The sequence below is a fragment of the Stegodyphus dumicola genome, chromosome 4 (assembly GCF_044657685.1).
Source record: "Stegodyphus dumicola isolate Sdum_Otavi_A_Nest chromosome 4, ASM4465768v1".
Classification (NCBI taxonomy): Eukaryota; Metazoa; Arthropoda; class Arachnida; order Araneae; family Eresidae; genus Stegodyphus; species Stegodyphus dumicola.
Genome location: NC_140771.1, coordinates 119,562,536 through 119,588,112, shown reverse-complemented (window position 1 = coordinate 119,588,112; position 25,577 = coordinate 119,562,536). Strand labels below are relative to the sequence as shown.

Below are 25,577 nucleotides of genomic sequence, written 5' to 3'. Positions count from 1 at the left end.
TTGACGATTCTACATTATTTATTTATTCTACATTACCAATGCCTTAATTAAATTTTAGTGAAAATAATATATTTGGTGTTTTCCTATTTCACATATACAGAAGGGGTGCATACTTTTAATTTAAAATTGTAATTTTTAAACGAATGTATATATCAATGTACTTAATTTCATGTTTTGATGAGTAATTTATAAATTTTGAAATTTTATATTTTAAATTATAATGTATTTCCCTCTCTTTTATTTGAATTTATAGTGTATAAAAATGCCATACATTAGACATGCATTAAAGAATATGCAGTATATAATTCAAACTATGCAGTCATAAATTCAACATTTACATTAAATTGCTTTGAGTTAAAAAAATTATTTAAGTAGTTTTAAGTGTACCGATATCAATGTCAATTTCCAATAGTTTCTAGAATCTCCTGTATAAAACAAATTAAATTCCTGTATAATTTTCGGTTAAATTCTTGTCAATATTATAATGCAAGATTTATAATTAGTTATCAGATTTTTTAATGTGGTCTACTTCTAGATATTTCATCAGTTTTGTGTATATTTATTCAGATCTAAAAAGTGCTTAGTTTAGGTTTTATGTAATTATGGCAAATCCTCGAGGGTTATCTGCCTAAAGTGAGGGTTGCCTTCGTGGAGGACATTCTAAGGAAAACTAGCTCGTATACGCGTAACACATGGGGAAAACTACAAAACGTCCATGCAACCAGCCCGTTCGTGGGATTCCAACCTTGGACCGAACTTCTAGTGTTCAGCGAGTTTACCGTCCGCTGGTGAGATCGATTTAAAAAGGGTATAAATATATATGTACTGCAATTTCTTTCACTGCATCTGTTAATATATTCATACAATTTTATATATATATATATATATTTAAAACAGATTTTCTGTGCCTTAAACTTCTATGCTTCTGAAAGTTACCAATGATATATCTGTCATTACCAATGATATATTGGTAATAAATGATACATTGGTAATGACATCCATGCGTCCAGCCTGTTCGCGGAATTCGAACCTCAGACCGCACTACCAGTGTTCGGAGATTTTACCGCTCGGCCACTAGTGGGATCGACTTAAAAAGGGCATAAGTAGGAATATGTACTGCCATTTCCTTTTACTGCATATATTAATATATTTATAATACATTTATATACACATATAGTTATTTATTTAAAACAGGTTTTGTATGCCTTAATTTTTTATGCTTTTGGAAATTACGAGAAATATTTTGGTAACAACAGATATATTGGTTATCAGAGATATGTTGTTAACGCAACAAACCCGTTCGCAGTATTGGGACCTCGGACCGAACTACCAGTGTTCAGCGATTTTACCACACGGTCACTGGTGGGATTGATTTAAAAAAGGTATAAATAGGAATATATATTGCAGTTTCCTTTCACTGCATATGTTAATATATATATATATATATATATATGTGTGTGTGTGTGTGTGTGTGTGTACGCAAGATAATATGTTTTATGATTTAACCTATAGTTATTTAATTTTTTTTATTTTTCTTCCTATTACTTTTGTTAAAAGTTTGTTATATTTTTATTCACTGCTTATTGGTATCTACGATACATAGTATATTTGTAGCTACGTGATAGGTATAATTCTTGAATAAATAAAATTATTGATATAATCATTGGTTGCTAAAAATTAATTTTTTTATTCAAATTCATTAGGAATATTAAACACGCGTACGCGGTGCTATATTTCAATGATTTGACTTATGACGTTGTTGCATTAACCTTTTCAGACAAAATAATGTATTTTAATCATAAAATTCCTGTTAACGAATAGTTTACAAACATGTAACCTTATAGAAAATTTCCATTTTGCAAAAGATCATACGTAAAATTATGTTTACGTTTCCTCACATACCTGAAGTTTTGAAAAGGCCATTTCTTTCTGCGTTTAAAATATCCATTTCTTTTTTCCATACTCTTTACTAAATACCGCAGCGTATTTTTTCGGAAAATTTCACCATTTACTGGAACTCGATTTTTTTTCTACCGCCATCCTCAGTAATAAGCACGTGCGAAACAGTCCCTTTGATAACAAACTACCCCTTTACCCTGAGCCTGGAGCAATGTAGAGGTGAGATAGACTGGTTGCTATGCAATAAACGTCCCTACCGCACGGAATTTCCACTTCACTTTCCGCCGACGGAATTTGAAGGCGCCAGACTCGCTCTCCCTTCTGCTGTCGAGTGGAAAGAGAATCCCGACTGGTTTTCCGATATCGATCTCGCCCAGTGTCCAGACTAGACCCCCAAACCTTTTTTGTCATTGAGAAAGATGCAATTACATATTCTTCAAAAATAGGAATCTAATTGAAAAAGCTTAAATGTATGGAATTTTTTGCGTATATATTGAAAATTAACACAATAAATACCAATATATGCTCAAAAATAGTATTTTTTATATTGCTCAAAAATAGTATTTTTCATATTGCTCAAAAACAGTATTTTTCATATCGCTCAAAAATAGTATTCAAATCATACTCCAGGTTTATTATATGTTACAAAAATCAATCATACAGTGAAGTGAACAAGATCAAAACTGGAAAATCACTAAACAAATATGTGTAAATAGCAAATGTTGTTAAAAACTGATATTGCAAAAATAAAACATGATTAATAAATTTAGGATTAGGGATTTTTAGTTTTAATAAACTGTTAACTTGTCATTATGCATTGTTGCCTTTTTTTATTAAGGAAGAGGATATTTAGTAAAATATATATTCAAAAAACAAACCAGCAACAGCCAGATTTTAAACATGTATTTTATTACCACCATCTGAAGTATGTTAAAACAATTTCTGTTCTATTATTTAAGTGTAAAATTATTTAAGAAAAGTTAAGATACGTATTTTAAATTAGGAAATGCAGTCGATGAAGGGAAAATCGGATATACACATTTTTTTTATTTAAAACCAAATGATATAAGCCTTCTGCAAAGCGGGGGGGGGACTACATTTCATTTTATCTCGTCTTAAGGGAATAACAGCGATAAGTGGCTTCATGTGGCAACCATTCTGTCTGTAGATAACCACGGCACGGACGTAGTGTCAGCCGTGCCGTGGTTTTGTATGTAGGAGGTACTGACCTGACTCCCACACCACCTTCCACACTACTCTTTCTCCTCCTGCCTGATTCTTATCAGAAGTCGAGTAAAAAAATGTTTTTACATATTGACACTCGAGAATAAAATACGATTTATGTGTGTAAATCATTAGTTAATTGCGCGACAAAATATGTTCTTTACCTTTAAAGAAATTTAAAACGAGCTTTGGTGATAGATACTTCGCGCGCAGCTGTTTCCCTCTACGTCGGGACGGACCTCCTCCTGATGCGGAGAGATTTTCCTTTTCAACAATACATATTCTTTGGTGAAGAGTTCGTTCTACATTAATCAAAAAATAAATAAATAAATAAATAAATAAACTAATTTCTCTCTCTCTTTTTTTTTTTTTTTTTTTTTTTTTTTTAACAACGAGTAAAAAGATTTAAATAAATAAACGGCAACGGGCAAAAAGACTTAAATAAAACGTAGACTAATTTGCTTGTAAGGCTCTGGTAATGTCTGTAATGAAAGTTTGCGATGCAGATCTTCCGAAGTTATTTAAAAATATAATAGTGGAATCGTCTAACGGCATCACAACAGTACGCAGCGATGTGAAAGATATTGAAGACGTTACTCAGTGGGTCAAGGAGTTCGGCAGGAAGACGAACACGAAATGGAATGTCAGAAATTCATGTCCAAATGCTGATCGTCATGTCTGCAGGTAGGTAGTCGCTGTGCAGCATTTATTTAATAAAATTCCTATTTGAAATGTAAAATGGAATAAGCATCTTGCATAGTTATTAACTGATGGAACGTTAGTATTTATAAAAATTTCTGTTGATCTTTACAGTATGGTAACTGGTAGTTTGGCGACATCTTGGAGGCGATAAAGGTTACTACCTGGGACTTTGGTAATAATGTGAGCAGTACTCAGTTCCGATTACGCATTATTTTGTGTAAGGGAAATGAGAGATCATGGGATATGTCATGTGATATTAATGGACGAATTACGGTTCTTGAATCGGAAAAGGGGGGGAAATCCGGAAAAAATCTGGAAATTTTGTATTTGGTTTATTCTGTGTTGTGTGAAACAGTGTTCGTGAATTTTTGGATCCCATGGCCGTAACTAAAGAATAGTTTATCGGACACGTAATCAAGATTCTGAAGAAGATTAGGTAAGTTAGTATTTTTAATTATTTGAGGATATTATTTTTATGCATTGTTCTAAATGTAAGGTAGAAAGGAATTTTGTATTATTGGGAAAATTGTTATTAGCAATGATTTAGTTTAAAGTAATTAGAATTGTAAGGTAATTTTTATTAATTTAATGTATGTGCTCATTTATATTTTAAGTAGTGTTTTTGAATTTAATTATATTTTAATGAAATGATAGTTATTTTGTGAATTTTATGTTTGTAGGAATTTGGTATACGTTTAAGTTGAAATAAACGTGCATGGAAATAATTTAAATATTTGATATTAAGTATTTGTAATGCTTGCGGTATGAATTCGTTGGTGACGTGTATAATGTAATAGATGATTTAGAGGTAAAAGTTTTTGGATATTTTATTTATTTTATATGTGGAAATGTTCATATTTGTAAAGGGTAAATACTTTTTCGCGATCAAGTAATTTTATATATGTTCTTTTTACCGGGTTTAAAGATTGAGAAAATTGTCATGTATTTTCGTGAAATTTTTCTAATTTATGAGAAAAAAGCAGTGTACATGGATATAGTGAAGAGTGTGCGCAATGCCATTTTTGTGCAATTGTGGGATGTTTTTTTAAGTAAAAATAAGTCGACGTGTACATGGTTTAGTGATATTTTAATTAAATGATAGTTATTTTGATATTTTAATTAAATGATATTTTAATTAAATGATAGTTTAACTTTCGGGTTGTTTATTCTCCCATCAATAAAATTCCGAGTTCCATACTCAAGGACCCCATTCCGGATATGAATTCCTGGGGTATTTATAGGATTCCTTGCCAGTGTGGTTTAATTTACATTGGCCAAACTAAGAGAGCCTTAAAATTTCGCATCAAGGAACATGAGGCATATGTTAGAAAAAAGCAAACACAGAAGTCTTCTGTTGCTCAACATTGTTGGTCCGAAAATCACACTTTCAATTTTTCTGCTGCCAAAATTATTCAAAAAACATCTTCCATTGGAGAACTGGATTTTCTAGAGGCATTTCACATTCATAAAAATCTTTCTGTTCTAGTTAACGATCCTAATTCAATCCAAATTTGCCTTCGGCCTTTTAAGAAATTATGTTTTAGTTCTGGTTTCGCCAACAGATGTTGCCACTTGCTTATTCTTGTCCAGGCTTTCTTGTCTTATCTAACCATTATTTCCTATCTTGTTCATTTGCCGTTTTGCAGCTGAAGATGTTGGTTCGGTAAAACCATCGAAACTAGTCCTGTAAAAATTTTGTAAATATAACGCTGATTTGTGTTGTTTGACTTTTGAATTAGTATCCATATTTCTGTTGTATGTAATTATATAATAAAGATGTTGAATTAAATACATAAAAGTTATAAATACGTCATTTATTTTGGGCATGAAATTAAACTGCAAATAAAAATTTTTTTTAAAAAAAAGGTAAACATTTTTCTGGCCTTTCATTTTGGTTTAGCGATTAAAATATTCCCGAATTCCATTTTCCGTGGCTGTAAACTGGCAAATATATCAATAATTTTTTCAATTGCTATTTCTTTGGTATAATGAATGTGCATTAATGCCAAAGAATTCCTGTGCTCTTCCATTATAGTAGCTCTACTATAATTTTCTAACCTTTTCAAAGAACTTGCGGAACGTTCACATTCGCAAGATGTTATTGGCAATGTAGCTGCTATATGCAAAATAAACACATCAATATTTGGTAAAAAGATTTCATTTGAAGCTTTAAAAGCCAAAACTGGTGTGTCTGGAAGCTTTGCTTTGGGAATAGACATAAAATGCCATTGCCAACATTTCGTCTCTTCATTTAGAAATTCTGGAGAGGGTAAATCACCTTTATATATCACCTTCAACTTATTTACAATTTCATTTATACTATCAGTGCAAGCTAATGGTTGTATGCAAAACAGGGATGATGCAGTCTTTTCTAAATTTGAAAATTGAGATTTTAAAAGGAAAATGAGATGGTCAAGTAAAAGGATTGCTAAAATAGTTTTATAATAATTAACACAGAATTCACAAAAAGCATTATTTCGATAGACTTGCTTTCGAATGATGCATAGCAGTTTAAACTCTACATCTAATTTTTTACACATTTGCTCATCATGATTATCAAATATACTCTCAAAACTCCAGGTCATCCCCGAAGTTTAACTGTAATCTTTCTAAATGAGATAGATAATGATTTGCTGTTATGAATGTTACAATGAAAGTAAATGAAATGATTCAGCAGAACCATAGCGTCTGGTTTACATTGCGCACTCCATTGATTATGCACATAAGCATCTAGTTTGGTTGAGCACACAATGTACCCTAGGGCTTCAATTATATCGAAAAACTTTAATAAAAATGCTGGTATGCCTTATACTGCATGATCCATCATGTCCGGCAAAGGTGTAATATTATTTTCGTCAACCTAAATCATATGAGGAGACTCTATCATATGGGTTTAATGTAACCAGAAATGCAAATTTATTAGCCATCAAAACGTAAGACACTATAAGGTAAAAATACACTATAAGGACTTGTATTTAAACTTAGCCATTTAATAATATTACGCAGAAGAACAAATATGTTCATAACAGAATAAGAATAATACTAAAAACACTGTTCAAAACTTATTGTACGATAGATTCATTTCACAATTTTTATCTCAATATATGTAATAATATTTTTAAGGTTAATCTTTGAATTATGGTAACTTGACGATTTTTTGGCGAAAATTTGGCGACCAACTCTGTTACAGCAACCCTCTATTTTTTTTTTCCCCCCCGCTATTTTGTCTTTACTTCGTAAAGACATGTTTCGGTACCTACGTATTAACGCAACCAGGCCAAAATTCGTATAAATCGCCAAATTTGGCAACCCTACTTACGGCAACCCTACGTGTTATACGTAGTTTTTCGTAAATACAATGAGTTCGAAAATGCTGGATTTCTGCATGGAACTGTTAATCACAAATATAACTTTGTGGATCCCAACACGGGTGTTCAGACACAACATGTAAAGCGCATGTGGGGCTCAGCCAAATGGCGCAACAAAAAACAGAGAGGAACAGCCCGTCATCATCTTGACTCATACCTTATCGAATTTATATGGCGCCAAGCTCAAGCTGTTAATGGCGAAGACGGTTTTCAATCAGTGCTTAAAGCAATAGCCAAAAGATTTCCGCCGAAAAAATAATTCTGCAACTTATTCAAATTCGAAACCGGAAGGGTTTAATTCCTATTTTATATTTTAAAACAAAATAATATAAAAAACTGTATTAAAAATTATTTGTAATTAATAAATGTACATTTTCTTTCTATTCATACTTTTTTACTCAAACTTGCAAATCGCGCCAACCTGGTTGCGATAATACCCATGTTTCTTTTCTTTTTATTTACTGAACACTTTTCCCCAACAATCTGCTAACTGAATTACACTTATGCTAGAAATTTTATGGAACAAAACTGCTTAATCATGACAAATATTAACTGCCAAATTGGGAAAAAGTGCAGAATCGCAAACTCCTTGCCGCGTTTTTCAGAATCGCATATACACATGAACCATGTACACATCAACTTATTTTTCCTTAAAAAAACATCCCAGAATTGCACAAAAATGGCATTGCACACACTCTTAACTTTATCCATCTACGCTGCTAATTTCTCATAAATTACAAAAATTTGCACGAAAATGCAGGAAAATTTTGTGAATCTTTAAACTCGGTAAAAAGCACATATATGAAATTACCTGATCGCGAAAAATTATACACCCTTTTCAAGGATGAACATTTCCACGTATAAAATAAATAAAATATCCAAAAACTTTTACCTCTAAATTATCTATTATAGTATAAAGGTCACCAACGAATTTATACCGCAAACATTAAAAATGATTACAAATACTTAGTGTCAAATATTTAAATTATTTCCATGCACGTTTACTTCAACTGAAACGTATACCAAATTGCTACAAACATAAAATTCGCAAAATAACTATCATTTAATTAAAATATAACTAAACCATGTACACGTCGACTTATTTTTACTTAAAAAAACATCCCACAATTGCACAAAAATGGCATTGCGCACACTCTTCACTATATCCATGTACACTGCTTTTTTCTCATAAATTAGAAACATTTCACGAAAATGCATGAAAATTTTGTGAATCTTTAAATCCGGTAAAAAGAACATATATGAAATTACCTGATTGCTAAAAAATATATACCCTTTCCAAGGATGAACATTTCCACGTATAAAATAAATAAAATATCCAAAAACTTTCACCTCTAAATTATCTATTATATTATAAAGGTCACCAACGAATTTATACCGCAAACATTAAAAATGGTTACAAATACTTAGTGTCAAATATTTAAATTATTTCCATGCACATTTACTTCAACTGAAACGTATACCAAATTGCTACAAACGTAAAATTCGCAAAATAACTATCATTTAATTAAAATATAACTAAACCATGTACACGTCGACTTATTTTTACTTAAAAAAAAATCCCAGAATTGCACAAAAATGGCATTGCGCACACTCTTCACTATATCCATGTACACTGCTTTTTTCTCATAAATTAGAAACATTTCACGAAAATGCAGGAAAATTTTGTGAATCTTTAAATCCGGTAAAAAGAACATATATGAAATTACCTGATCGCGAAAAAGTATATACCCTTTCGAAGGATGAACATTTGCACGTATAAAATAAATAAAATATCCAAAAACTTTTACCTCTAAATTATCTATTATAAACGTCACCAACAAATTCATAACGCAAACATTAAAAATGGTTGCAAATACTTAGTGTCAAATACTTAAATTATTGCCATGCACGTTTACTTCCACTGACATATATACCAAATTCCTACAAACATATAATTCACAAAATAACTATCATTTAATTAAAATATAATGAAATTAAAAAATACTACTTAAAATATAAATAAGCACATACATTAAATTAATAAAAATTAGCTTACAATCCTAATTACTTTAAACTAAATCATTGCTAATAACAATTTTCCAATAATACCATATTACTTTATTTACTCCTTACATTTAGAACAATGTATAAAACTAATATCCTCAAATAATTAAAAATACTAACTTACCTAATCTTCTTCAGAATCTTGATTACGTGGCGATAAACTTTTCTTATAGATGAAATAATCCAGTAGTCAACTGGCATTCTATTCACCCACTAATAAAATTTCCCCCATACTCAAACGACTTTCAGCAAACCACGTACCCTTCCTTACACTCCGTTTCACAAAATGTCCATTTTCACCAGATTTCTTGCACCGCCATTCAAACTTATCTGTAATATCCTTCTTTCACACAATCTCATTTCATTCCCACATGTTGGACATTCATACTTATCTGTAATTAATCCTACACTCATACACCATTCAACCAATTCTTTTGAATTATCAGATAAGCGCATTAAAAATTTAGAATTCACTTTAGATAGCGATATGCAATCCAAAAATTAATCAACACTCTTTCACACAACACACAATGAAGCTTAATACAAAATAATATAGTACTACAGATATTTTTCCAAATTTAGCCCCTTTTCCGATTAAAGAACTGTAATTCGTCCATTAATGTCACATGACATATCTCATGATCTCTCATTTCCCTCACACAAAATAATGCGTAATCGTAACTGAGTACTTCTCACATTATTCCCAAAGTCCTAGGTAGTAACCTTTATCGCCTCCAAAATGTCGCCAAACTACCTGTTACCATATTCCAAAGATTAGCCATTTTTAATTTAAAACAATAATTTCAATTCACATAAGGATGGGTTTCAGGCTGTGCTTTATCTGCGAGATATAGGGGTGTTTGTGCTCCGGGGAAACCCCGGAATTCCGGGGATTTTGAACTTCGATACCCAGAAATTCTGGGGATCGTCGTTCAAAAGGAAGTAGGAATAATAACGAATTATTTATTGTGATCTGTGTAATTTTGTTTGCTTTGAAAGCAGAAAACGCAAGGTCAGTGTGTGTGGTGAAAACTTTTCCTTTCTTTCTCCAAAGGCAGTGATAATGCGTGAAAAGGGGGAAAAAACTTCGGTACTTTTCCGTTTCGCCGGCGCAAAGTTCGCCAAGCAGACTTTGGCGACAACATACAGTATACACATAAAAAATGTTAACGAATGTTAGTTCTAAGAATTTTTTATTTTCAAGCCATAAACATTTTAATATGGTTTAAAATTCTGTAAAAAGACATTGATTTAAGAATTTACTATGCTATCAAGGTACAACATCTTGATTCGCCGGTTCGTATCACATGACCCCAAGTGATCTCATTTCACGTAAACTACGCTACAAAAATCTGATTCTCTCAGTAATTACCTACATTAATTTCAAGTTAAAGCTTGATTTGGAATACAAGTTTGAATGCAAGAATTATTTCAATTCGTACGAAAAGCTTATTCAGAAATTATGTAAAACCGCAGTGCTCTATTTCATTAATGTGTTCTCATTAGAATAGATGAATTTAACTCTTGATTTTGCCTTTTCTATATTTTCGCTTTCAGGTGAGCGGTGTGATTGCATTCTAATTAATTACCGCGAATTGTTTTAGGGCATAAAATTTAACTATCCTGTAAAAATTCTATGTAATTGTATGGCAGTATTGAAAGAAACAATCAATCTGATAAGAAATGGTTGCGACTTGTTTTGAAAATGAGGCGTAAAATGTTACCAGCGAAGATACAATTATTGGCGTTGTACCATTATTGGCGACTTTATCGTTTGCGCCGGCAAAACGGAAAAGTACCAAAACTTCTTTTTTGTTCTTTCCTTATTGCGAGTTATGACTCATTCCCCCGGTTCTCGGACATTCTCTTCTGGACTCTTTTCGGCAAGTAGGTGCGGCAGAAAAAAAAGGGAGGGATTTTGTTCGACCAGATGTGCGATCACGTGACTCTGGGTTCAAAGGTCTTATCTCTCCTGGCGTGGCGCCAATAAGTAGAGAAGGGGAATTTTTCGCCGTATTAGCTATTTATCATTGATCGCTTCTCAACTTTTTTTCTCCGCTGTGTAAAATTTTCGTTTCATTTATTGATGCACGTGTAAATTTTTCGTTTCATTTATTGAAATATTTTTTTATTTATGTACGCAAGAGAATTTCACTATGAAATTTCTCGATATGAATAATGATATTATACAATTAGAAGAAGGTGTCCGGAATGCATTTAGGTGGAATTGGATTGAACGGAGAGATGGTAATGGAGATACCATCGGCACATGGTGTAAGAAAATAAATGTTGCTGGACAAGCATATTGTGTTTTTTGTAACTCACTGCTGAAGTATGGTGGGGAAGGATTCAAGGCTTTCACAAATCATTCTAAAACTGTGACGCACATAAAATATTCAAAGTGCATTAGACATTTAATGACTTTAAGTAATTATGCTAATTCAAAAAATACTGATGACTTACTGGAGACTGATGCTCTGCCATTGGATATAGTGACAAGAAAAGCATGCCAAGAGGTATTAATAACTTCGTTTATCGCCAAGAATTCTCTTTCTTTCAATGTAGCTCCCAATTTAATTGAACTCTGCAAACAGTTGAGCCGCGATCAGACGGCACTAAACTCGTTGGAAATGTCCAGGACTACTGCATGTTATAAGATGAAATATGGGCTCGCAAAAACTATTAAGGAAAATATCATTAAAACTTTAAAGGAGACTCCATTTTCTCTAAATTTGGATGAAAGTACTAGCAATGCTCAAGAAAGTATACTGGCAATATTGGTGCAGTTTTATGACAACAATCAAAACGAAGTTGTAGTTCATCATTTTGCATCTCTAAAGATGGAATCTTGCAATTCAGAAGCTGTTTTTAAAGCAGTTGTTAATACTATTGAAGATAATAATATTCCATAGGTAAACTTAATTAGTGTATTAATGGACTTGTGTAACACCATGCGTGGAAAAAAAAAAGGGTGTTGAAACCAGACTACGATCAAACAAAGCACCCCACTTATTAGATATTGATGGTGGCACATGTCACACAGCTAATAACTGTGCAAAAAAAAATGCATCATGTTTTGATAGATACTTAGAAGATTTGTTTGATGACATCTATTTTGATATGAAAAGCTGCAGTAAAAGAGAAAATATTTTCAAAATCTGTGAGTCCCTTGCCATTAAAAAACTTAAGCCCTTGAAGAGACCAGACCATAGGTGGGTGTACATTTTATGTGCTTCAGAAAGAATCAAAGATCTGTGGAATGCTCTTATTGCATTTTATTTTCACTACTTGGATAAAACTGATAAAGGGGATTATTTTTCTTATGTTGAAACTGTATACAATAAAAGAAACATTTCTGCAGCTCAGAAAAAAATTGTTAAAGGGGTGTATTCTTGCTTGCATTCCCAACAACTCACAAAGGATGCTTTAGCTCGGGAAAAAAAGAATACTAAATGGGTTATTTGTTATGCAAAACAAAACTTAATTGCATATGGCATTATATTCAGCAGTATTACCAGAGTTCAACACATACCGTAATTTCCGGAAGAAACGCCGCGGCGCTTACGTGTTTAAAACTTAAATTTTCAGCGGGTGCGGCATTTCTACCCATGCGGCTTTTAGGTGCACTGAAAATAAAATATTTCCTATGATGGTCCTTGTACATAGTTTGGATGGCCTTGTCATTGTGCATAGACTGGTGTTGTTCGCACACAAAAGACCACTCAGTTGCTTTTTGCGAACGTTATTTTGTTTACATTCTTTCCCTTGAACGGACCTACATGCCTTATTCACCCTAAACGAGATCTCAGAACAATAACATTCTTCCCCCTTTCAAATCAACATTCTCATCAGTTTGAATAGTCTCTCTCCTCTGTGATTCGATGAATCTTCCAGGACCCATCCTCTCCCCACCCCTGCCTTTTCTGCAATTTTTTTCAAAGGCGGACACGACTCCACCTGCCTCGCAATAACGAACTCTGACGTATTTCCCCTTCAGCATGAATGGATTTTTCTTGGCATTCTGCCAAATACAGATCCCATCAGTTTGGGTACAAGTACTTGTTGGATAGTTTTTAAGTAAGAAGGGAGCGGAAAATGTTTGAAAATGTCTCTAAACGGCACTGAAGCTATACATTTCTTACCTTTAATTTATTTTTTAGTTATGGTTTCATTTCATGCATTTTTTTTAACTGGTATGTCATATATCAGGACTTAGGTTGAGTTTTTGCATCTATACGGCCCACGACGATGTCACCTTGATCACATTTTAAAATGTCACGCGCAATTTAATCTATTGCGGCGTTTCTGTGTAATTTTAATTTTTTTCACGCCATTTTTCTCGAGTGCGGCGTTTACGCTGATGCGGCCTTTCTTCCAGAAAATTAAAACAAACGTATTTTGGGCATGCGCACACGCATATTCGCAGCCGTAAAGATCTCAATGCGACGCATGTGCAGAAAGTTTGTAGCTTTGAGGTCCGGATTATGGATGTCCGAATTAACAACTTTTGACTGTAATACATTTCCTTTCATTTTTTAACTTGTTACACACAACTGCATCAGCACTGAAGTCTTACATTATTATTTTTGTAAATTAATGTATCATAAACACAGAAAATATACATTAGAAAATCACATAATACTTACATTTACACTAATGACCATGTCAGACATTTGCAATCTTTCTGAAATCTTGCATTATTTTTGCAAGGTATGGAATAAGAGGTATTTATACAGATGTGATAACATCTTGACATATGTCTTCTCTTTTATATGCAAAAAGTTTCTTCATAATCAAGGAAACCTTTTGTTGTAATTGAGGGATCGTTAGCATGCATTTAATGTACTCAGGCGTATTTTGTGACCTTCCTTTGCAGTGTAGCTCTTTTGTGAGCTGGCACTTGAAAATATAGTGCACTGGGTCTCCCTTTTCCCCACATATGCACTTGTCTGAATCGCTAAAATTTCGTGCAAAGTAGTACGCGGGGAAAGGACCATGTCCAGATAAGAATGTGTTGATGAAGAAGTTATGAGAGATTGGATCATATGTGGGTTTCTTGTAGAAGTTAAAAAGCCTTCTACCTACTTCTGCATTTTCCCATTCAGCTTGCCATTTCTTTAATGTAATTTTTTTCAATATATGTTTCGCATACGATTTAGGGAATGGGACATTGATTGGAGGTAGAGATGGGTCTTGAGCTGCATTCTTAGCAAGCGCATCTGCCCTTTCATTCTGGGCTTGTCCAGCATGCGCTTTTACCCACTTTATTTTTATAGATGTTCTGTTGTGCTGTGATATTAAATCGTAGATATCTTGTACTATTGATGATTTGTTTCTTGCATCATCGACAGCTTTAATTGCTGCTTGGCTATCACTGTAGATGGTAATATATGTTAGATGCTTTTGATGAGACCATAGAATAGCGTGTTTTATGGCTGAAAGCTCAGCTTGGAAAACGCTGTTGTTGTTCCTTAGGTGTCCTTTCCATTCTCTTGTTTCTTGTTCTGAGAGGAGTGCAAAGAACGCGCATCCTACTTCTTCATTTAACTTTGACCCATCTGTGTACACGACTGGAAATGAAGATACACTGAGGGTTGTCTTCTTTTGTAGATATTCTGAGTTTTGCATGTACTGCAGGGTGTCTTAGGTAAGGATTTCGTGGCTGTTCAAAATCAAGGGGGCACAGGTTTTGATCTTCTACCTCTATGTTTTTCTTGAGGTGGAATAATGTGGCTAAGTCTGCATCTTCTTTTGCTTTGAGATGGAGGGGTGGGATTCCTGTTAATAAACAGAGAGCTGCCATTGAGGTAGTTCTGTATGCTTTTGCTATTTGTGAGAGGAAGGGGCATTGGATCGAAGCTAAGAGTCTTTTCTTTTTCACTGTCATAGGGTGAGCCCATGCTGATGCCCCGTAGAGGATTATTTTTTCGATCACGGTATTATAAAGAATGTTTTGCATCCTCGACTTGAGGCCCCACGTTGTGCCTTGCATCTTTGCGAGGGCTCTAGAAATAGTTTGGGTCTTCTTCCGAATTTCTATGAGGTGTGGGATCCAAGAAAACTTTTGGTCAATTTTCAATCCAAGAAATTTGATTTCTTTTGAGATCTTGATTCTTCTATTATTGATTTTAATGCAAGGTAGCCTTTGTAGCGATTTGCCTGGTTTTGGAAATAAAATATGTGATTTGGGCTCTGATAGTCCGGCCACTTGTAGGAGGTGATATAATTGAAGGTGATGTTCCACAGGTCTGCACTTAGACAAGAGCCCTGTGGACAGCCCCTTCTTTCTACTATACAGTTGTTGCTGATAATTATCGTTGCTCTGTTTGTTAGGAAACTATTCACTAGCTTGAATATGTTCTGAGGGCATTTAATGTTGCGCAAGGCTTCAAGGATACCAGGCCACCACATGGAGTCAAACACATTTTTGAGATCCATACAGAGTACTGCTGTATGGAGAGCTGAAGATTTATTCCTACGGATCTGCTTTTGAAGTTCTGCTATCGCATGTGATGTAAATTTGAAAGGTCTGAAGCCGTATTGGTTGGGGCTTATGGTACCCTTTTTCTCTAAGTGGTGGCGTAATCTGCCCGCGATTGCACATTCCAGAAGTTTACCTATTGCAGGCAAGAGGTTGATTGGTCTGAAGGCTTCCGGATTCGTAGGATCTTTACTATTTTTCTTGAATAGTATTGTTTGTCCCTGTTTGAGACCATTCGGGAAGACATAAAATTTGAGGCAGAGGTTTAGTAGTTTGTGGAACAGAAAAGGCATTGCGTGGTGAATTATCTTAATAATTCTGTTGTCTAATCTGTCAGGTCCCGGAGCTTTATTATTCGGAAGATACTTAATAATTTTTTAAATTTCTTGTGAGTGGAATTCCACATCGTCTGGAGTATTTGGAGCGGTATTATTGTATCTAATATTGAAATGTGAGTGGCCATCGTCTTCTGCATTATCTTTTAGGAAGACAGCATCTAAAATATTGTTGAGAATCTTTTCACTGACATTACCAAGCTGGCTGTTATGTGAGAGTTGATCTTTCGGAAGACCGATATGTGCGGGACTGAAAACTTTACTTGTAGCCTTTTTATACAGCTGGCCGTATGTATCTTTATTATTACAGCAGTAATTTGTCCAGCTGCGTAATTTTGCTTCAGTTATTTTCTTTTTGTAATTTGCTAATTGTTGCTTGTATTTTATCCATATTTCCATTTTCAACCCTTCCGGAGCACTTTTCATTTTTCTACGAAGAGCCTTTGTATGTTGCTTTTCACATCTTAATTCCTTTGTCCACCAGTTAATCTTCGTAATCTTGTTGTTGTTACAGAGTTTAAATTTGTTGGTCGCTGTCTCCTATATTGTTTTGATAATTGTTTCCATTAAATCATGGACTGCATCGGGTGATGTGCATTTATCTATAAGTTTCTCCGCATACTGAAGACATGTGAAGATTTTTCTTCCAAATTGTCTTAATTTGAGGTCTGGGATTTTTTCTGATAATTCAAATGAGATGTAGTTATGATCTGAGTGACTTGGGTCATCAAGAACTTTCCATTCTTGTATTTTATCGGAGATACTCAATGTTGACAATGTCAAGTCCAGCCATCCTTTACCATTTGTTGTTTCAAATGTAGGAGTGTCTGAAGAGAGGTTATGTATATACAGATTGTGTGTAGCAATAAAGTCAGCTAGTGTATGTCCTCCATTATCTGTATTATTGTAATGCCACATTTGATGGTGAGCATTGAAGTCACCTGTAATCACGTGCTGTGATCTTCCGAGATTACTAAAGATATTTTCTAATGTGTGGAGATTCGGCCTCATATCCTCTTGAGGTGAGCAGTAAATGGAAGTAATTAATAGCTGTTCAGATTAACAGTTAATACTTATCGTCATCACATCTCTATGGCTTAATATAATTGTAGGGGACCATTTGGTATTGGTGACTATTTTTGCATCTAATGGTTCTGTGAGACTAAAGGTGCATCCAAGAGATAATAAGAGGTTTTCTAAACAATAACAACATTTATTTATAAGAAAATATATGACAATTTCAATCAATTAGAGATATATTATTAGGCATCTCTGCCTTCCATGTCCTACACCTTTAGTATCCTGCCTGCCACTGACTATTGGGACGAACACAGCGCCCTCTAGTCAGAATGACGCTGGAAATATGTAATACTCCCCACCTGAACTCACTTGAGTTCACTTACCATTGAATTTTAACTAAATTTACATTCAGGAACCATTTAAAATTGTAAGAATAAAAAATATAAATAGCATATTATATCAAAATTATTCAGTCACTTGTCATACAAAAACAAATCACACTTTTAACTTCCAAAGAAAATTGTTCAAATATCAAGCCTTAAAATATAAGCACAATTAAACTATTATTAATACACAGATAGAACATTAACAGGTTGCAACTCAATTAAACTAACACAATTAAGGATTAATTTCCAAATTATACACAAGTTGTACTGAGCGTTTTATTTATCCTTTATTAGTCTGAAAAAGAAGAGAACGAACTTTTCCATCTCTTCCTGGATATAGCTCTAAAATTTCCCCCAGCATCCGCATATTTCTGGGATAACGCTCATCATTAATCAAAACAATATCATTCACTTTAAATGAAATTATTTCACCTGGTTGAGAAATATAAGCTGATCTTAGATTAAGTAAATATTCCTTTCTCCACCTGTTCCAGAAGTGATTCAAAAGTGTTTGCTGATATTTATATTTCTTTACCAAAGAATTCCTATTAACATTTAAATTTTCATTTTTATGTTTTATTACAGGTAAAGACACCAACCTTTTACCAATAAGAAAATGAGATGGGGTGAGTGGAGAGGGTTCTGAGGGTTTGCTGTACAGATACATGATAGGCCTGGAATTAACCAGAGCTTCAATTAAAAAAAAAAAAAAAAAAAAAAAAAAACAGTTTCCAATTCCTTCAAAGAGAGAGAGGATCGTCCAACAATTTTCTTTAAGCAGGTTTTAACCGTTCGTATCTGTCTCTCCCAGAAACCTCCCTACCATGGACTTTTTTCAACTATAAAATTCCAAACTATACCTTTAGAAGCAAAAAAATTTTTAACTTGATCATTATCTATCTGATTCCACCATTTTTTCAATTCACAATTTGCTTTTTTAAAAGCTTTGGCGTTATCAGAATATATAGTGGAACATAATCCTCGACAACACTTTTTTCACAAAATGACGACCTTTAACAATCCAGAATTGTTCTCGTAAATGTGTTAAAGTTGCATCAACAGGTCTGGGTCATAATCCCGACAGGGCCGAAATCTCGACAACCCAAAGTCCCGACGCGGTCGAAATCCCAACAATCCAGAATCCCGACAGGATCGAAATCCCGACTGTCCAAAGTCCCGACAAGTTAATATCTAAATACAAACACTCAATTTAGCTTAATAAAATACAATTTTTAACTAACTGTTACATATTACTAATTAAGAGTTTAAATCAAAAAATCATAAAAATTATGTCATTACTTAAAATAATTTTTAACAAATTGAAATGACCGTTAAAATTTGAAATGAAGATTTATAAATTTTTTTTTATTAAGAAAAAGAAAACATCACTCACACATGCAAACGACATATTTACGGTGACACATTGTGAGCGATAGCACGAAGATATTCCATCACAGGTCGATTATCACGATCGTCCACAAAAGTCATAATTCTCCTTTCTCTGTCATCATCTACCTTCCTACGTTTTGGTTGTTGTTCTCCGCGAAGAATGCATTCAACTTGGTATTCCACATTCCAAAAAATCATAAAAATTATGTCATTACTTAAAATAATTTTTAACAAATTGAAATGACCGTTAAAATTTGAAATGAAGATTTATAAATTTTTTTTTATTAAGGAAAAGAAAACATCACTCACACATGCAAACGACATATTTACAGTGACACATTGTGAGCGATAGCACGAAGATATTCCATCACAGGTCGATTATCACGATCGTCCACAAAAGTCATAATTCTCCTTTCTCTGTCATCATTTACCTTCCTACGTTTTGGTTGTTGTTCTCCGCGAAGAATGCATTCAACTTGGTATTCCACATGCTCCTGTTCTTTTTGAAATCCTTCTATGATGTTATAAACGCCAACATGCCTGTCCAATTGAGGTCTCCCATCTTCTGTGCCAATCCTCGACAGCATTTTGAGTGCGCGGAGCATTTATAGCTGCCTTTTCTAGATCACTAACGATTCTAGATGGCCTCAGTTCAATATTATTTTCTTCAGCGAAATCAATTAAATCTTGGAATAATCTTTTGTAATTTTCTTCAGATTTGCTAGTCATCAAAGCATATACTAGTTGCAGCTGTGGAAGTATGTTAAGGGGTCATTAGGCCTTATTGGGATTTCACCCGTGTCGGTATTTGGACAATCGGGATTTTGGTTTGTCGGGATTTCGACCCTGTCGGGATTTCGGCTGTCGGGATTATGTCCGGATACCTGCATCAACACCTAAATGGCACATTTTAGTATGAGAATCACAGATAAGTAGTTCATCAAATTTATCATTAGATGGAAGAAGCCAATGATGTTTGGCTCGCATATCGTTACTTGAAAACTGTAAACGTCCCTTTAAACGAAGTAAGTTATTATCATCAAGTTCAGGATTCAAATTAAATATGCGTGAACTCTTATCAATAGTTCCTTTAGAAAGAAGTTGAGTAACTTCTGTACTATAATGCTTGAATTGAGTAGCTTTGATCCAAAAATGCAAAGCTTGCTCGAGTTCTTGAGCACATATAGGTCCATTTAATTTTGTAGAATTAGGTTTAGAGTTGTGCACACACCTTTTAATCCAAGCAGTACGCAGTAATCTACTTATTTTGCTGAAGTCATTAACGTCCAGTAACGACGACATAGGTAAGTTTCCATTAGCTGAACTGGTTGCCATGGAATTAACCAGTGCAGTCCGTCGCTCTTGCACTATAACGCGTTCATCACAGATGTCATTAAAATGATGTAGCGATTCTTGAAGATGCCACGAGTAAAGCAGTTTAGACAACCAAACACAGAGAACTTGTAAGAATCCTCCTAGCCGATTCTCCTCTAGTCGTAAGGTCTGCGGGATTGTCGGAGCCACTGCAATGGTTCCAACACTCTGGTAGAGTCAGCGACTGCACTTGAGCTACTCTGTTGGCGACAAATGGTTTCCATTGTTTAGAAGATCCTTTCAGCCAATGAAGGACGATTTGAGAGTCGCTCCAAAAGAAAATTTGTTTCGTGAAATTAGGAAATATACCTTGTAAATAATTTCCTAAACGTGCAGCGAGGAGTGCTGCCATTAACTCTAATCTTGCAAGAGTCAAAGTTTTTAAAGGAGCAACCTTACTTTTTGACATTATAAAGCTCACTTTGATTTGGCCATTGCAATTCATGTACCTTAGGAACGCAACAGCCCCATATGCCTTGGGACTGGCGTCACAAAACACATGAAGAGAAACTTCACTTATTTCTACACTTTCAAAAAACCTTCTTTCAATAGATACTGATTCAAGTTCACAAAGTTCAGAACACCAGGTTCTCCATTTATTTTGTAGGTCACTTGGCAAATCTTCATCCCATTGTAGACCACGTTTCCACATCTCTTGCAGAAGAATTTTCACAGTGATTACAAAGGGACTAATCAGTCCACATGGATCAAATATCTTTGAAATAACTCTCAAAACGTGACGCTTGGTGATTCTAGCATCAATGGAATCCCTAACATTATCAGGTTCAATTTTCCGTCTAACCTTCTTCGGGAACATGCAAGGACCTGACTCGGAACAGAGAGCTTACTAAAGCTATGTTCAAAACTGTGGGAAGCAGACAGGATACACAAGAAGGGTATACAAAACCCTTTATTCTCTATTTACAATAACTTCCGTACTTCGGAATACACAGACCCGCTACTTGGGGTCTAACGTAAAAATATAAAAATAGAACTAAACTCTAATTTAACTTTAAAATAATAAACGTGGAAGATTGGCCTTATATTAACAGGAAGCGTATGTAGTACAGAGAACTGTGAACACTACAATACGTTTAAAAATTATCAAGAGGATTAAAACCTCTGGCCTGGACGGCAACCAGCAACTGAGTAAACTTCTAAGGTAAGCGGCCTGCTTCGACTAACTGCTTCCTCCCTCTCGCTTGGCAAAAAGCCACAACTTAAGTACTTGGCGTTCGCCAGACAAACTTTGCATAAAATCCTTAACGCATATAATTCTGGCCGGAAGTAGAAAATAAGAAGTGATAGTAAAGATTTAAAATAAAATAAACGTTAGTAAAACTTAAGATCCTTACAACATCTCTTAAATCTAATTTAATTTTATCCTCAATCGGATCCCACTTCAATCCCAAAAAACCTGTTCCTTGCCCGAAGTCAGTATTTTCCTTATATCCGTTTTCAGTCCAAAGTTTATACAATTCCGGACAATTAGTTTTTAATTTCCTCAAATGAAATTCCGCTGCTTTTAATATCTCTATTGCCGTAGATATCAAATGATAAGCATCTTGAACGGTATTGGCTCCATAGCAGAGATCATCAACATAAAAAAAAGAATTTAACATGTCATGACATTTTGGATGATGTTCCTTAAATTTCTTAATGTGAAATTTCAAAACGCAAGCCAAGGAAAATGGCGAAGTAGTTAAACCGAATGGGAGGTGATTTAAATGAAGAGTTTCGGTTGAATCACCTACCTCTTCGGGAAACCACAAAAATTTAAGGTATTTTCTATCTTCCTCCGCAATCTCTATCATAAGAAAAGCTTTCTCTAAATCTCCGCAAAATGCAACTTTATATTCTCGAAATTTAAGAATTATGTCGAATAAATTTGCATAAAGATTTACTCCCGATTCTAGAGACTCATTAAGAGATTTATTATTTTCATTAGCCTTACTGCTACAGTCATAAACAATTCTAACTCGAGTTGTTTCCTTGTCATCCCTAATTACTGCTCTGTGGGGCATATAATATCCTGAATTTTTATCTTCATTAACACATTTTCCCACAATCTGACATTCTAACTGATCCGATATAATTTGTTTATACTGATCATAAATTTCTTGATTTTTATTTAGTTTGTGCTTTAACGAATCAAAACGCTTTTTCGAAACCTCATAATTAGAATTCAATCCAACTGCAGGTCCCAAGTTTTCCTTCCACATCAATCTACAAACGTACCTTTCCCCATTAAATTCCAGAGAATTTTCAAATTTTTCAATCAATTGGTTGTCCCATTCAGAAAAGTTTTGTTTGTCTGACTGAAATTCTTCTATTTCCCAAAATTTTTTCAAATCGCACAAAATGGAAGAAGAGTCCTTACTTCCTTCCACTCCCGCTAGTAACCAACCAAAACAAGAATTTATCGCAGTAATGTTTTCATTTAACTTTTACTCTCTCGTCATAAACAGTATCCCAAAATGAATTGCATCCGATAAGTATTTCCGTCTGATAGTCGTCAGAAAATGAATCAGCCAAAGGTAAACCTCTTTCCTTCAACGCATTGCGAATAGATTCATCAGGAATTTTCAAGGACAAATTAGATATATATTCCGTTATAACAGCTTCTAACTCGTACGATTTCGAACTTTGATCCCTATTGCGCAACGTCAATGAAACGATACCGTATTCCTTCTCATGTGCTATTTTGTCTCCGAAAGCAAAAATAACTATTCTTTCGTAGGGTATTGGCTTTAATTTTAATTCTTTAACTAATCGAGATGAAATAAAACTTCGATGACTACCATTGTCTAAAATAACATTAGTTAAGACTGAATTTTTATCCGAACAGGCTGAAACTATACATGTTTGTTAAAAGGGCTTATTTTTGGTACACTGCTCAAAAAAAAAAAAAAAAGGGGGGGGACAGTGCTATATCTCCCGTTCTACTGGGCCGATTGACAAAATTCAAATTGCGTTTTTCATGTCTCGAAAGCGCGACTTAGGATATATATTAGATTTATATATAGCACTATTCTAACATAGGTATTTTGACACAAAATCGGACTTTTTCTGAAATAACATACCAATTTTTTTCCATATTTCGATTCTACGTCTCAAATTATGCCAGAATACCAAGTTTTGTAAAAATCGTACGAGTAGTTTTTAAAATGCTCTCAAAATTTTAGCTCCTCAATGTTAATTGAATTTGGCAAATATTTATTAATATCTCTTTTTTTATTAAACTTTTTTGATTTTTTCTCTCACATTTCAAAATTTAGGTTCATTCCAAATAAAATTTATCCCTTTTTTGTGTTTTATTTTTTAAATTTCTATTTTTAAATAATTTTTATAAATTTTTCGAAAACAATTTTGAATTATAACCTATAAAAGTTTTACCATCATCTTAAAGTAGGTGTATTTTTAAGCATATCTGCAAAAAAATAGACTTTTTTATTCAAAATTTTCTAAGATATACACGAATTTACATATTTTCGAGTTTTGAAATTTGGCATCTTTTTTTTTTGAGCGATAATAACGCCAAATGTGGTCTATGGATTTTTGTTACTATGGATTTTTGTTACAGTGAATTGCCACAGCTATTTTTAACCTTAAATTTCAAGTAAGATGTTACGGAGAATTAATTACATAACATTTTTTCCTCAATGAAGCGTAATAAATATTTATTAATACTATATGAAAAGCTATTTTTTTTAAATTATAGATGATATTATTCAAATTTTTAACTATTTTTTTAAAAATTTCTCTCTATCTTTTCTTTTTTTAAAAGAAATAAGAGTAAATTTTTACCTTCGGCGTTTTATCGTCTACTACTTTACTTCGTTTAAATCGAATTGTCTAAAACTGAGAATTTTCGTTTGATGTTTATTTGAATTTTATGACATTAACTGCATAATTTATTTCTAAACAAACTGTTGCTTTTGAAGTGGCTGAAAGAGCAGCTGATACTATCATCCATATTTTTAAAGCACAATATATTTTTATAGAAACATAATATTTAGAATAATCATTTTTTATAAAAGTCAAATTATGATATAAACATACAAACCCTCTAGTGACTGAATTAATGGAAGTTCAATGGTTATGTAGAAATGATCTGCAGCTACTTAATGGCTGGATAAGTCAGCAGATTCTGTGAACAAGTAAGAATAATTATATAAACGACAACATTCTGGATTCAATTAACAACGAGGATACGATGTTTACTAAATGAATTTAAGAAGTTTTAAAACATAAAAAATCAACTCATTTTTTATCCTAAAATGTATTTTTGTGCGTAGCGTATTTTCATTATATCCGTAAAATTCTAATTTAGAATGTAATTGTCAAGAACTGAATCTTAATCATCAGTAATAATAAGTAATTATTACGGTTATTAATAAATCCTTCTTATAAAGTAATTGCAAATATTTCAAAAAACTTTCTGTCTGAATGCAAACATTTTTCTATGCAAATATTTTAAATTTTATATTAATCAAGATTGCACACCATATTATTTATTTGTACTTCAATTCTTACCGTCAGTTCTAGTAGAATTTACAAATCAATTATATTTAATTAAGGATTTGATTGGGTTATTTAATTATGGCAAAGCACACGAGGGCTATCTGCCTAACGGGAGGAGGGATGCCTTCGTGGAGGACCTTCTAAGGGAAACTGGCTCGTATACACGTTACACATGGCGAAAACCACGGAAACACCCATGCGGCCAGCCCGTTCGCGGGATTCGAACCTCGGACCGAACTACCAGTGTTCAGCGTCTTTACCGCTCGGCCGCTGGTGGGTTATTTAATTAAGGAATGACCATCTAAGCTTAGAAACAGCGTACCGTAACAGCAATTCAATTATTGGCACCGTATCTTTCATGTTACTCCCGATTAGCAAGCTACATGGTTTTTAATGAGTATTCGGGTTTTGCTAATAACCTCACTTGGAAGTCGTGCTTAAACTAGGTTAGTTGGTTATTTGAACATAGAAAGAACATGAGAGCTATTTGATTAAGATGCTTTCATAGAGAACCTTTGTAAAGAGAACCTAGAAAACTACGAAAACCAACCATGCAAGCCTGGGTTACACTTCGCAACAAACAATTAGTATTTAACAATCTTCAAATGCTAGGCAACTGGTGAGGCTCCAATTAAATCTCCAATTTAATATTTTATTTGTAAATATTTAAAATATTGTTGTATTCTTAGACACAAAAAGCAGAATTTAAGTTTTGTTAACTTGTTAGTAAACTACCAAGCCGTAGTGCAAATGAATATTCAATTTCTTTTGCAATAATTGTATTCACTTAATATTCTTGGAATATGAGCTA

General features: G+C 33.6%; 1 protein-coding gene across 1 annotated transcript in view; it reads left to right on the top strand.

Moving 5' to 3' along the window:
• Positions 1-3,567: 3,567 nt before the first annotated feature.
• The window catches only part of LOC118205638 (uncharacterized), a 76,905-nt gene continuing 54,895 nt past the window's right edge, over positions 3,568-25,577 (top strand). Inside the window, exon 1 of the mRNA XM_085815389.1 lies at positions 3,568-3,807. Within this exon, the coding sequence (XP_085671515.1) occupies positions 3,602-3,807 (206 nt within the window). The 5' untranslated portion in view covers positions 3,568-3,601. The remainder of the gene's footprint in view (positions 3,808-25,577) is intronic.